The sequence below is a fragment of the Panthera onca genome, chromosome D2 (genome assembly GCF_046562875.1).
Source record: "Panthera onca isolate mPanOnc1 chromosome D2, mPanOnc1 haplotype 2, whole genome shotgun sequence".
NCBI lineage: Eukaryota > Metazoa > Chordata > Mammalia > Carnivora > Felidae > Panthera > Panthera onca.
Genome location: NC_138349.1, coordinates 26308871 through 26322734, shown reverse-complemented (window position 1 = coordinate 26322734; position 13864 = coordinate 26308871). Strand labels below are relative to the sequence as shown.

At 42.0% G+C, this 13864-nt stretch overlaps 1 protein-coding gene and 1 long non-coding RNA gene across 2 annotated transcripts in view; both read right to left on the bottom strand.

The window, feature by feature from the left end:
• The window catches only part of PCGF6 (polycomb group ring finger 6), a 38117-nt gene extending 33981 nt beyond the window's left edge, over positions 1 to 4136 (bottom strand). The window contains exon 1 of the mRNA XM_060641603.3: positions 242 to 4136. Within this exon, the coding sequence (XP_060497586.1) occupies positions 242 to 598 (357 nt within the window). The 5' untranslated portion in view covers positions 599 to 4136. The remainder of the gene's footprint in view (positions 1 to 241) is intronic.
• A 2546-nt stretch (positions 4137 to 6682) lies between these two features.
• Positions 6683 to 13815, bottom strand: LOC144613195 (uncharacterized). The gene is made up of 3 exons (XR_013550559.2): positions 13727 to 13815; positions 10107 to 10176; positions 6683 to 9829 (listed from the first exon to the last, which is right to left on the bottom strand). It is a non-coding gene; the product is annotated as an uncharacterized LOC144613195 (long non-coding RNA).
• Between the last annotated feature and the right edge of the window lie 49 nt (positions 13816 to 13864).

The window sequence follows — 13864 nt, the reverse complement described above, 5'->3', positions numbered from 1 at the left end:
CCCGAGAGCCTAAGTGAGCGGCAGGAACCTCACAAAGAGTCGACAGGGGGTCGGGCGGGGAAACAAGCCCAGTCCGCGCCACATGCCTGGGCAGGTAGAGCAGGGAAGGGTGGAGGTCGACGCGAGTGCCAAGGGCTACAACCGCGAGCCGGGGACGCGCGGCCCGGCCCTCGATGGGGAGGGCGGGCTTCGTCCCGGAGGCCCCTCTGCCCCGGCGTGGTCAGGCAGGGGCTATAAATACCTCCTCCTCGTCCTCCGAGTCCGGCCGGCCTCCCTCCAGCCTCAGCGAGAAGTGGCTCATCTCTTCCTCCTCCTCCTCTTCTTCTTCCTCCAGCTCCTCATCCTCTTCCAACTCGTCGTCCTCGTCCTCGAAGCGGCCCCTCATGCGGCCCAGGCTGCGCTCCGGCTCCAACTCTGGGGGCCGGGCGCCCGAGCAGCCGGGAGCCCCCGCCTCGGGCAAAGGCGGCGGGCCCTCCTCCCCCGCTGCGGGTGCCGGGGTGAGGGCAGGAGGGGACACGGCTGGCGGGGGCGGCATGGCCGCAGCTCCCTCGGCCCTGGCGGCTCCCGCGCTGCCCGTCGCCAACGAAACCCTCTCCATGCCGGGGCTAGAGGCCGGTCGAGACGAGACCCAGGGGCTGGCTAGCGCGGGAGTACTGCCGACCTGCCTACGTTGCCAGTGCGCAGGCGCGAGAGACCTGCAGGGCCGCTGGGAAATGTGGTTCGCTGCCCTCACCTAAACCTGGGCGTGCACTGAGCCGTTCTGCATATAGGGTGGGGCCCATGGCCACATTTAGAAGAATCAAGTTTTCACTTTGGAAGGCTGATGCTCTCTTCACTCCTTTTTAATTTAATTTAATTTTTAAGCAGTTTGCTTTTTTAAACTTATCTCTACACCAAATGGGATTTGCACTTACAACCCTGAGATCAAGAGTCCCGTGCTCTACAGACTGAGTCACTCGGTTGTCCCTCTTCACTCCCTTTTTTAAAACGATTAAATTGTTAAGCATATGACTTCCGCTCAGATCATGATCACATGGTTCATGGGTTCAAGCCCCAGGTCAGGCTCAGTGCTGACCGTTCAGAGCCTGGAGCCTGCTTGGGATTCTGTGTCTCCCTCTCTGCTGCCCCTCCCCCACTTGTGCTCTGTATCTCAAAAATAAATTTAAAAATGTTAAAAAAAATTAAAATGACAAAATTGGTACCATTCCAGACAGCAGTATTCTGTCTGTATGGATTGATGCGCAGAGCGCTGAAATAGGTGCCATCATGATGTCGTATTATGAACCATAATGACCTAAGTTTGAGTGGCGATTGCGCGTTTCTTTCATCCAAGATTATTTCCATGAGGAAGTATGACATGTCTATTTTGAAATATGTAAGTTTATTTGGAGGAATTAAATCTTTTATTGCCATAGGATGGACATTTAATCACCATTTAAAGACCATCCTCGAGTCCCTATCACATAGAAGAAAGTCATTATATTTACTTCAACAAATATTTACCAAAGGTCTATTGTAGCAGGAACTGAGACCTATTCATGCACTCCTACCCCCGACCCCCCATTTTTTTTATGAAAGAGATATGGCATTGGCGTAGTTTATCCTTGTTAACATAGTGCCAGCTAATGTCATGATGCTTGTAAGCTGGATTCAGAAAGGAGTTAAAAGCTCCTTAACAAAATAATGCTGGGGGTGGGGGGATCACGCTTGAGAGAGAATGTGTTGTCACTGAGTAAAATCAATGTTAATTTGGGAGTGGTGTACATACTTCTTAGGGAACTGGTGAGGAAATCAAGTCATTATGCTTATTTGGGGAAAATTGAACCTGATTTGATGAGCACCCATTGCCCCTGGACTAGACTCTCCCTCTCCCTCTGTAGTCGCCAAAATCTGGTCAAGCCTAAGATACTGAAGTATGCAAGATTCAAAAAGTGGAAGAAAGGAAATGTCTCCTCCTATATGGAAGAGTATAAAGCCTCGAGGAAGGGGGATGGGAACTGGACTAGGATATTGAAAGAGGATGGTTAAAGAGAGATTGAAAGGGACATAGACACCTGAGATAGTCTCCTTACATGACCCTAAAACTGTAAGAGCTTCCACCTGATTACATTAGATAAAGGCATAGCTTTTCACCTTTCAACATTGTAAGACAAAATAATTACTTGTACTATGCGTTTTAATCATAAAATTTTGTAGTGTGGGGTGCCTGGGTGGCTCAGTTAGTTAAGCCTCCAACTCTTGATATCAGATATAGGTCTTGCTCTCAGTGTGGTGAGTTGAAGCACCACAATGGAGTCTGCACTAGGCGCAGAGCCTACTTTATTAATATTATATTTTATGTAGAGTGTGAAATATTGAGAATCCTCAAAATTGTAAAGATGTAATCAAGAATTGCACATTTTCAAATCTGGCAAGCTAACTGAATTATGAACTTGCATTACTGCCACGGGGGGTAGCAGTTTAGTTAGTAAACAGAAATATCTGCAGGCTTTGTGGGTCCTAGGGTGTGAAAGGTAGTTTTACATGTCATCTTGGCAAAGCTATAGTACCCAGTGATTCAAATACTTATCTAGGTATTGCTGTGAAGGCATTTATAGATGTAATTAACATCTACAATCAGTTGACTTTAAGTAAAAGATATTATCCCATATAATCTGAACAGATCTTATCCAATCAGTTGAAACCCTTAGGGGTAAAACTGAGATTCACCTGAGGAAGAGAAATTCTTCCTGAGGACTGCAGTATTAATCCTTCCCAGGAGTTTCCAGCATGTTGGCCTGCCCTACAGATTTCAGATCTGCCTAGCAAGCCTCCAGGATTGTTTAAAGCAATTCCTTGTAATAAATCTCTTAATAAATATGTGTCCTAGTACTTATGTTTCTCTGGTAGAACGACTAATCCATATGGTAAATGGCTTAACTATGTGATATTTATAATATGTGAGGCCTTCCAAAATGTATCTATTTCATAAAATGAGGATTTTTTGTATCTCCATTATGATCTAAGTGTGTTTCCACATCAAAGTTATATTTGGGGCACTTACCTGGGACCTTTACATTTTGACAAGGCACCAGAATTGAATCATGTCCCAGATTGAGCCAGAACTCACCCCGAATGTTAACTTGTTAAAATGGTGTAAATACAAAACAGCAGAAGTGGACCTATACAACGAGTAATTGCTCTCCTTACATGATAATTAATTAGACTGACAGAGATGCTGTAGAAAAGATGAAACATCAGTACTAGAGGGTTTTTTTTTGGGGGGGGGTGCTTTGATATTCAAACAGAAGAGCATATCTAGAGGTGCCTGCCTGGCTCAGTCAGTGGAGCATACGACTCTGGATCTCGGGGTTGTGAATTCAAACCCCACACTGGGTGTGGAGCCTACTTAAAAAACAAGAGGGGCACCTGGGTGGCTCAGTGGGTTAAGCATCTGACTCTTGATTTGGGTGCAGGTAGTAATCTGGCAGTTTGTAAGTTCGAGCCCCATGTTGGGCTCTGTGCTGACAGCGTGGAGCCTGCTTGGGATTCTGTCTCCCTCTCTCTTTCTGTCCCTCCTCTGCTCGTGCTCTCCCTCTCAAACATAAATAAACATTAAAAAAAAAAAGAAAATCATATCTAAAAACCGTTATGAAGGGCTCACACATTAATTAACTAGGAGATGGCAGTTGTTGCTTGATTATAAATGTTGATTGTGAAGGATAGTGGGTCTCTGGGTACAAAATTGTTATTTTTATTTATTTATGTATTTTAAAAGCTTATTTATTTTGAGAGAGAGAGAGACAGCATGCAACCAGGGGAGGGGCAGAGAGAGGGGGAGAGAGAATCCCAAGCAGGTTCCTGCGATGTTGGCACAGAGCTAACTGAAAGCTCAATCTCACAAACCATGAGATCATGGCCTGAGCTGAGATCAAGAGTCAGACTCTTAACTGACTAAACCACCCAGGTCCCCTTGGGTGCAAACTTTTTAAAGCAGATCCATGACCAATATTGTGGGACTGGTTGGGGAATCAAGAAACCCCTAAATGTTCCTTGGGACTTGCAGTGATTTCCTGATACTCTTTGTAAATAAACAATTCACCAAAGTCTTTAATTTTTAAAAGCAGATTTAAAAAAATCAGGGGCACCAGGGTGGTTCAGTTAGTTAAGCATCTGACTTCATCATGATCTTGTAGTTCTTGAGTTGAGCCCATGTCAGGCTCTGTGCTGACAGCTCAGAGCCCGGAGCCTGCTTCAGATTCTGTGTCTCCCTCTCTCTCTGCCTTTCCCCTGCTTGCACTGTGTCTCTCAAAAACAAATAAATAAACATTAAAAATTTTTGTTTTAGTAAAGGACTGGGGCGTCTCGCTGGCTCAGTTGGAAGGGCATGTGATGCTTGATCTTGGGGTCGAGCCCCATGTTGTATGTAGAGATTACTTAAATTTAAAAAAAAATACAAAGGATTTTATGGTATCAATATTCATTTCAAAAAAAGTATTATTAAAACAGTTTCAAATCATCAGATGAATATGTTATATAAATAATTACTGATATAACTCTGACCCAAAATATAGACTCTAATCTAGGTCTAGACTTGATTTGTAAATATTATTATTTACCCTACTTCTTGTGCTGATTTGCTAACATGGTGAGGGTTCCTGAAACTCATAGCTTTGTCTTAATTTCAAGGATCACATGGCTAATGATCTAAAATTCTGCACTGCTGCTCAAGTCCTACAGATCATGTCTTCTGATGTTATACAACAAATTGTATTTGTGAAAGAAAATCAAACTTTAGATTCCTCTGAAAAGTCAGATTCCAAAGGTATTTAGCATCATGGTACCTTACCAAATTAAAACGTGTTTTTTGTTTGTTTTTCCAAATACCCCATCTAAAACAGACTCCTTAGAATTCCATTATAAAGGTTTGTAAGAACTATACTAAATCTAATTAAAGGCAGTGGATGAATATACTCATTTGTTGTTGTTACAAAATGTTGACTAGGTCTAGGCAAAATAATCTTTAAAGAGAAGAACATTGTTGAAGGACACACACATCCCAATTTTGAAACCTACTACAAAGCTACAATAATAAAAAACACTGTGGTACTAGCGTAATGATAGATGCGCAAATCAAATGGAATAGAACTGAGAAGGCAGAAATAAACCCTCACATTTGTAGTCAATTGGTTTTTGAGAAAGTTCCCAAAACAGCCAAAGGGGAAAGAATTTCAACAAATGGTGCTGGGATAACTGGATAGTCACATGCAAAAGAATGAGGTTGGACCCTCACCTCTTACCATATACAAAAGTTAGCTGAGGGGCGCCTGGGTGGCTCAGTCGGTTAAGTGGCCGACTTCGGCTCAGGTCATGATCTCACGGTCCGTGAGTTCAAGCCCCGCGTCGGGCTCTGTGCTGACAGCTCGGAGCCTGGAGCCCGTTTCAGATTCTGTGTCTCCCTCTCTCTGACCCTCCCCCGTTCATGCTCTGTCTCTCTCTGTCTCAAAAATAAATAAACGTTAAAAAAAAAAAAATTTAAAATAAAAAAAAAAAAGTTAGCTGAAATGGATGATCGACTTGGAGCACCTGGGTGGCTCAGTTGGTTAAGCATCCAACTTTTGATCTCAGCTTAAAAATTTTTTTTTAATGTTTATTTATTTTTGAGAGACAGAGAGAGCCAGAGCATGAGCAGGGAGGGAGCAGAGAGAGAGGAAGACACAGAATCTGAAGCAGGCTCCAGGCTTTGATCTGTCAGCACAGACCTCCATACGGGGCTCAAACTCATGGACCACGAGATCATGACCTGAGCCAAAGTCGGATGCTTAACTGACTGAGCCACCCAGGTGCCCCTTGATCTCAGCTTTTTAAAGTTTATTTATTTATTTAAAAATTTTTAATGTTTACTTTTGAGAGAGAGAGCCAGCGGGGGAGAGGCAGAGAGAGAGGGAGACAGAGGATCCAAAGTGCGCTCTGTGCTGAGAGCAGAGAGTCTGATGAGGGCTTGAACTCACGAACTGCAAGATAATGACCTAAGCCAAAGTTGGATGTCCAACTGACTGAGCCACCCAGGTGCCCCTATTTATTTATTTGAGAGAGAGAGAGAGAGAGAGAGAGAGAGAGAGAATGAGCTCTGTGCTCAGACGTGGGGCTTGAACTCACAAAAAGTGAGATCATGACCTGAGCCAAATTCCAGATCGGGCCACTTAACCAACTGAGCCACCCAGGTGCTCCATCAGCTCAGGTCCTGATTTCAGGATTGTGAGTTCAAGCCCTGTGTTGGGCTCTGTGCTGGATGTGAAGCCTACTTAAAACACATACACACAAATGGATCATGGACTTAAGTGTAAAAGCTAAAAACAGTGAGGGTACAGTAGCAAATATGAAAATGATACATTCTTTTTTTCTTTTCAAAATTATGTTTAAAGACTTGGAAGACAAAAAAAGAGGTCATAAAAATTGTACAATAGAAATAATTCCTGAATAATAATAATAATAATAATAAGCCTTCATGTAAAATGACACTGAACCCAAGAAAGAAAGACTAAGTAAGATTAAGCAGTTTTTTTCTGACATGCTTTCATGAACCCACAGATACATGTCTGGTGCACATCATTATCATGTATTAAAGAATGTTAGATAGCCCTTTTCTACCCTTAAAAAATAAAATAATAATTAAAGAGTTTTTGTGTGTGTGTGTGCTAATGAAATGTCTCCAATGATAGTTCTGAGAACCAAATCTTTTAAAGTATATAAGGCAAAATTTTGTCACTTGGGGTAGGGGTATGGATATATGGATAGGTCCTAAATGTTGGTTTAGCTTAATTTAGACCAATAGACCAATTTAGACCAATTTAGACCTGCACAATAGGGCAACCCATTCTTCTTGGCTGAGACTATTATCAGGAGGGCCACTGAGGAAAGAAAAGGACTCAGCCTATGGAAAACTACTGGAAGATACTGAAACAGAGCAACAATCTCCTTAAGATCAGTTTGGGTCCACAGAGGTAGAGAGTCCTTTAGCCAACAGTTGAAAATGAACACTTTTACATATCTTGTATAAGTCTTCCAAGCAACCGAGTGGGAGAGGAGCAGAGAGAGAGGGAGACATAGGATCCGAAGCAGGTTCCAGGCTCTGAACTGTCAGCACAGAGTCCAACCCAGGGCTCCAACTCAAGAACTGAGAGATCATGACCTGAGCTGAAGTTGGCACTCAACCAACGGAGCCACCCAGGCACCCTTTAAGTTCTTTAAATTTATTTTTAATTTATTTAATTATTTAACTTTGTTTGTTTGTTTTAGAGAGAGAGCAAAAGTAGGGGAAAGGGACAGAGGGAGAGAGAGAATCTCAGGCAGGCTCCATGCTCAGCATGGAGCCCGATGTGGGGCTTGATCCCACAACCCTGGGATCATGACCTAAGCACAAATCAAGAGTCAGACACTTAAACAACTGAGCCACCCAGGCTCCGCAACTGTAAAGTTCTATATAGTAAATATGTTTGGCTTTATGGGCCAGTTGAGTAGCCTCTGTTGTAGCTACTCAACTCCGTTGCTGTAGCACAGAAACAGCCATAGATAATATATAAACAAATAACTCTGATTTTGTGCCAATAAAAGTTTATTTCTAAAGAAAGACAGTGGGCTATAGTTTGCTGACCCCAACCGTAGAACAATTAATATCCTAGCATTAAGTGTGAACTACCACACCAGTCGATAGACCTGTGGAGAAGGTATAATAGGAGTCAACCGTAAGAAAATGGAGGTGGAGGGGAAGAGTTGCCTAAGCAAAGTGTGCGGCAAATGAATGGGAGATAAGTTGGAGACATAGGCTTCAAGTAAGCAGGAGATTTGAACCAAGGGAAACTATTTGCATATTATTATAAATGAGGTGAGAAATCACTGAGGGGTTATAGGCATGTGAAAAATTTTAAAAGTCTTTTTTTACATTTCTTTATGTTTTGAGAGACAGAGAAAGGCAGAGCATGAAGGGGGGAGGGGCAGAGAGAGAGGGAGTCACAGATTCTGAAGGAGGCTCCAGGCTCTGAACTGTCAGCACAGAGCCCAATGCGGGGGCTCGAAGTCACAAACCACAAGATCATGACCTGAGCCAAAGTTGGACTGAGCCATCCAGGTGCCCCATATTTGTCTCTGTAATTTGATGGTAGAGAGAAAGCATGTCTGTGTGGGCCTAGATGGGAAAGATGCAAAATCCTGTGTTTGGCCTCTCTGGACTCTGCCAATGAACAGCTTCCTGCTGCTTTTGCTCTGCATCCTTAGCTATAATATGCTTTAGCCTTGAGAATAACCTGCAATTGAGTCTTATGAATACTTTTAGTGAATTGCCAAACTTGAGAAGATTGTGGGATTTTTTAGAAAGGTTTTCTTATTTTTAAGTAATCTCTACACCCAACATGGGCTCAAACTCTCAACCCCGAGATCAAGAGTCACATGCTCTGCTGACTGAGGCAGCCAGGTGCTCCAGTTGTGGGATTTCTCGAACACTTTTGAAAAAGACTTATACCTCACATCATATTCAAGGTTCAGTCCCAAACCAATGAGAGAGCTCATTGGAAAATGTATAAGCTCTAGGGGAAAACATGGGTGAATCTTTCTTTAACTTAGGTGAAAGTCTATTTATGATTCAAAATCCAGATGCAATTAAATAAGTTGACATGTTTGACATAAAAAATACTTCTGCATGGTCCCCAAAATATAAACAGTATCAAAGACAATGGCCAAACTGGGAGAAAGTATTTGCAACACATATCTCAGATAAGGACCTAATATGCTAAACAGATGAAAAAAACTTAAAAATTAGGGGACAAAGATAAAACTTAATCCCCCAAGTAATATAAAAACAGTGCCAAAATATGAAAAGATGTTCAAACTGTCTAATGATAAGACAAGATATAAACTAAAATACATATCAACCAATGTAGCTAAGATTACTGGGTTGTGATAATTAAGTGCTTCACTCTGTATTTCTCACTGAATACAGGTAAAAGCTTTGGACAGAATGCATGGAACAGCTATCTATTGACTCTAGAATGCAATTCGTAAGAGGCAGATCGGGGAAGGCAACCAGAACTCTAACTACAACTGAACCATCACTGCATTTCCCATTTTGTTTTTCCTCTATTATCTCCTGGCCTGGACTCAAACACAAGCTGAAATTCAGAACTGTGCACCAGGTGTGTAAGACAGAACTCTGAGAGAAATCCTCTATCATGGTTTCAGGGCCAGGAAAGGGGACCACTGTAGGTCACAAAGAATGAGGGAAATCCAAACTTCCCTTTGTTTTTGTTTTTCTATTCTCTCTCACACCAGTCCATAGGCAGGTCCATCGTGGCAATGGATGTGGGATGACAGTAGAGGCCAGGCAGGCACCTAAAACTCTGAGAGGAGAACTCTGGTCCCAAGAGCAAGGGGGCGTCCCCACTACTGTTTTCACTGCATATCCTCTTGCTTCTTGGCTCCACACTAGTTGCATTTTCAGGGAGTACACAGCAGAGCAGAAAATTAAAGCCCACTCCCTTTCCAGCTAGAGGACCAGAAAGAGAAGTGTTGGGGAGATTAAGGAGATCAACAAAATGGTTGCAAGTCCTATTGCAAGTCCTAGCTACTGCAATAAGACAAGAAAAATAAAAGGCACACAGTAAAGGACATTGGAAAGGACATAGTAAAACTATTTGTGACATAATGAGAAATATCCATTCGGCCTCTGTGGGCCCCCACCCCCACCCCCAGCATATAAGGCACAAAATCTATGGAATCTCTTAAGTAATAAGTGTCTTTTTGTATGCTGAAGAGATGACTGGAGGTTGAAGACACCTGGATAGCCTCAGGATGAGGTCTGAAAAAAACCATGTGATTAGAGGGTTGGAACTTTCAGCCTGATCCCCCTGGTATGAGTTTAAACTTAGGAACCAAACAAGATGAAAATTCACACTGGTGGCTGGTCTCCCCATCATACCCAACCTGAGGTGGCACCCAAATTGACACATCTGTAAAAACTGTGAAAATCCTGAGGATGTGTGTGTGTGCACATGTGTGCGTGCGAGTTGGCAAATGGGGTGATGGAGCCCAGACAGTGACACTATAGACTTTCCTCCTTTTGGTGCATCTCTCACCTTTTTCCAATGCTGGGCTTCTGCCTCTCCCTCTGGGTATACATATTAGCCAAGGTAGCTTATAGCTCCACTGAAATACAAATTAATCAAGAAAAGTAATGAGATATAGCAGGTGCAACTTGCATTGAAGTGAGAAACTGAAGAGTTTAGACTAGTTAAAACAGATTAAGTGCATCAGATGAAAATTTAAATAAATAATATCCCCCAAAAGAAAGGAGTTCATATTGGTTACATCACGGGTTGTCTATTTGGGCACTATTGACATTTTGGGCCAGATAATTCTTTGCTGTGGTGGGATGGGGCTGTCTTGTGAATTGTGGGAAGTTTAGCAGCATCCCTGGCTTCTACAGGCTAGATGCCAGCAGCACCACTGTGAGCTGTGACGACCAAAAACGTCTCTATATATTGCCAAATGTCCCCAGGAGGGACAAAATCTCCCAAATGGGTTAAAGCAGGATAATAAATCATGAATAACCAATTCAAAATACTATGAAAAATATACTGGTTGAAGTAAATAATTCAATAAATGGGTTATGTAGTAATATGGATCTCAGCCGAGAATGATTACACTGAAACTTCAGGTAGAGGAACTTTTCTAGAAGGTATAGGAAGGGGTAAATATGAAAATGTGAAAGCAGACCTAGAAGATAGAAATAAAAGCATTGGGGTGCCTGGGTGGCTCAGTCAGTTAAGTGTCCGACTCTTGGTTTCAGCTCAGGTCATGATTTCATGGTTTGTGAGTTTGAACCCCACATTGCACTCCGTGCTGACAGCCTGGAGCCTGCTTGACATTCTCTCTCCCTCTCTCTCTGCCCCTCACCTGCTCACTCTCTTGGTCTTTCTCTCAAAAATAAATAAATAAACTTTAAAGAAAGTAAAAAAAAAAGAAATAAAAGTATCAATATCTGTACTATAAGAATACAAGAAGGAGAAAAATAGAAAGGAGAAAATATTTGTAGATATAATGTTTCCAAATCCCCAGAATTAAAAAAGAAAATCTCAGATTGAACGAGCGCATAAAGGTCCAATCAGAATAGACATGAAAAGTCCAACCCTTGACACATGAAGAGTAAAAGAAAGAACATGGAAGAGAAAGAGAAACAACCAGAGAGAGAGTAGCTCTTCTGTAAAGGAACAAGATACAGATTGACACTTGACTTCTTAATACACCCCAAGAAGAGAGCAGAAGGAGAAGGAGAGTAGGGATTAGAAAGGAAGGGGAGGGGTACCTGGGTGGCCCAGTTGGTTAAGCACCCAACTCTTGATTTTGGCTCTTGTCATGATCTCATGGTTCAGGAGTTCGAGCCCCGCATTGGGCTTTCCCTGTTCTGGATTCTCTCCCCCTCTCTCTCTGTCCCTCCCCCACTCACTCTCTCTAAAAATAGGTGAACAAACTTTTAAAAATTTTAAAAAAAATTAATTATTTAATTATTTAATTTTTAATAATTTTTAATAATTATTTATTTAATTATTTAATTTTTAAATTATTTTTGAGAGCAAGTGTGAGCAGAAGAGGGGCAGAGAGAGAGAGAGAGAGAGAGGGATAGAGGATCCAAAGCAGGATCTGTGCTGACAGCAACAAGCCTGATGTGGGGCTTGAACTTCCAAACTGAGATCGTGACCTGAACCAAAGTCAGATGCTCAACCAACTGAGCCACCCAGGCACCTCTAGGTAAATAAAGTAAAAAAAAAAAAAAAAAAAAAAAAAAAGGGAAAAGAGAAACAAAAATTAAAAGTGGGCCTTGCAGTTATTCAATATACTTTACTGTGGTATAAAGTTCCAACCGAGACTTTTTGGAACTTAAGGGACAAAGCTAGGTGAAAGGTAGACCCTACAGAGGGAAAAGGGGTGGCTGTACCTTTGTGAGTCCCACTATCTGGGTTTCAGCTGTACAGATGGATCCAGTTTCCAGGATCTGATTCTCAGGACTAATGTCTGCACCAGAATGCTAATTTACTATTAGTAAGGGGGTAAAGTAACTTCCCAGGGAACAATAAACATGCCTGGGCTTGTTATTCATGGCATCCCTCAGCTAAGTGCTCAATAATTTACCAATTATCAAGTTAATTAGTGAATACTGAATCAGAAAAATTAGTTGAATGATCCTAAGGAAAAGGACAAATTCTCCCCACCTCATAAGAGATTCAGGTTCTCTCTCTGTTGGTAAGTGCTGGGTAAATGCTAACCAACTCCTGCTCATCTTCCCCTCCACCGTCTCTTCCCCCATGTTCCATAATCTTACTTTAGATACGCAATTAGTTAAGCTTCATATTTCAGTCTTAATATCACCCTGAACATCATAATTGGACTTTATCAAACATTTACAGGACACCTTTTAAGGTGAAGGAAAAGTAACCAACAGCTATTTATTACATGTTAGGTATTATATATACATTATCTCATTTAATCTTAGCACAACTCTGTGAGGTAGGTACAATTATTATCCCTATTTTAGAAATTGGGCAACTTGAGTTAAGTAACTTGCTCCAGGTCATTCAGCTACTGAATATTGTTGAAGGAAGCCAGTAAGACCTAAAAACCAACAACTTGAATAATTGTGCTAGATTTTCCCAACTCCTTGGCTCACTTGTCTGCATCTAGCCCCCGAGTTGTGAGATTCAAATGAGATAAAATATGCAGCAGCGTTTTATAACCTGTGAAGCATTACAAAACGGCACATAATATTTTAAATACACGGTTAAAATACAGTTTATTTGTAACAAAAGATAACATAGCATGAATACAGATCGTACACATTTCTCAATGACAAAATTTAGGTACTCAACTTTTTATTGAAATATATAGGGGCGCCTGGGTGGCTCTGTCGGTTAAACTTCTGACTTTGGCTCAGGTCATGATCTCATCAGGTTCATGGGCTCAAGCCTTTGTTGGGTCTGTGCTGACAGCTCAGAGCCTGGAGCGGGCTTGGAATTCTCTGTCTGTCTTTCAAAAATAAACGTTAAGAAAATTGTTTTTAGGGGCACCTCGGTGGCTCAGTCCACTAAGCATCAACTCTTGATTTCAGCTTAGGTCATGATCTCACAGTTCGTGAATCTGAGCCCGGCGTCAGGCTCTGCGCTGACAGTGCAGACAGCTTGCTTGGGATTCTTTCTCTCCCTCACTCTCTACACCTCTCCTGCTTGCTGTCTCTCTCTCGCTCTTTCCCTCAAAATAAATAAATAAACTAAACCAAAATTTAAAATAACAACTATATATAACATACATGCTGTAAAGTTCACAAAACTTAAAGCGTGTAGCTTAATTTTTACAAAAGTAAAAGTTGAAAAAAAAAAGTCACCACCACCCAGATCAAAAAACATTACCAGTATCTCAGAAGCTTCCTTCTGGCTACGTTTATGAGACCTGGATTGGAATCTTGACACTCACTTTCTTCTTGCCTGACTTTGGCAAGTTATTTTAACCTCTTTGGGTCTCGGTTCAGTCACCTGTAAAGTGAGGCTAACACTCCCTTATAAGATTGTTGAATTAAAGGAGGTCATAAAATGTAAAATATCTCTCACAGTGCCTAAAAATAGCAGGTCTGAAATAAACGGTAATTATTACACGCAAATGCTATAGGCGGTCGCCACCTCCCACTTCCTGCCTTTCTGTCACTTACTTTTGAAAGTGCTCTTGTTCCCATTCTTTTTCGCCTTCTTTCTCGCCCCTCCTACTGCCGTATATTGCCTTCCCAAGCTGTCGTAAAACGCTCCTCCCCGCCCTCCATGTGGCGAAAACGCAATCACGCTTGACGGCG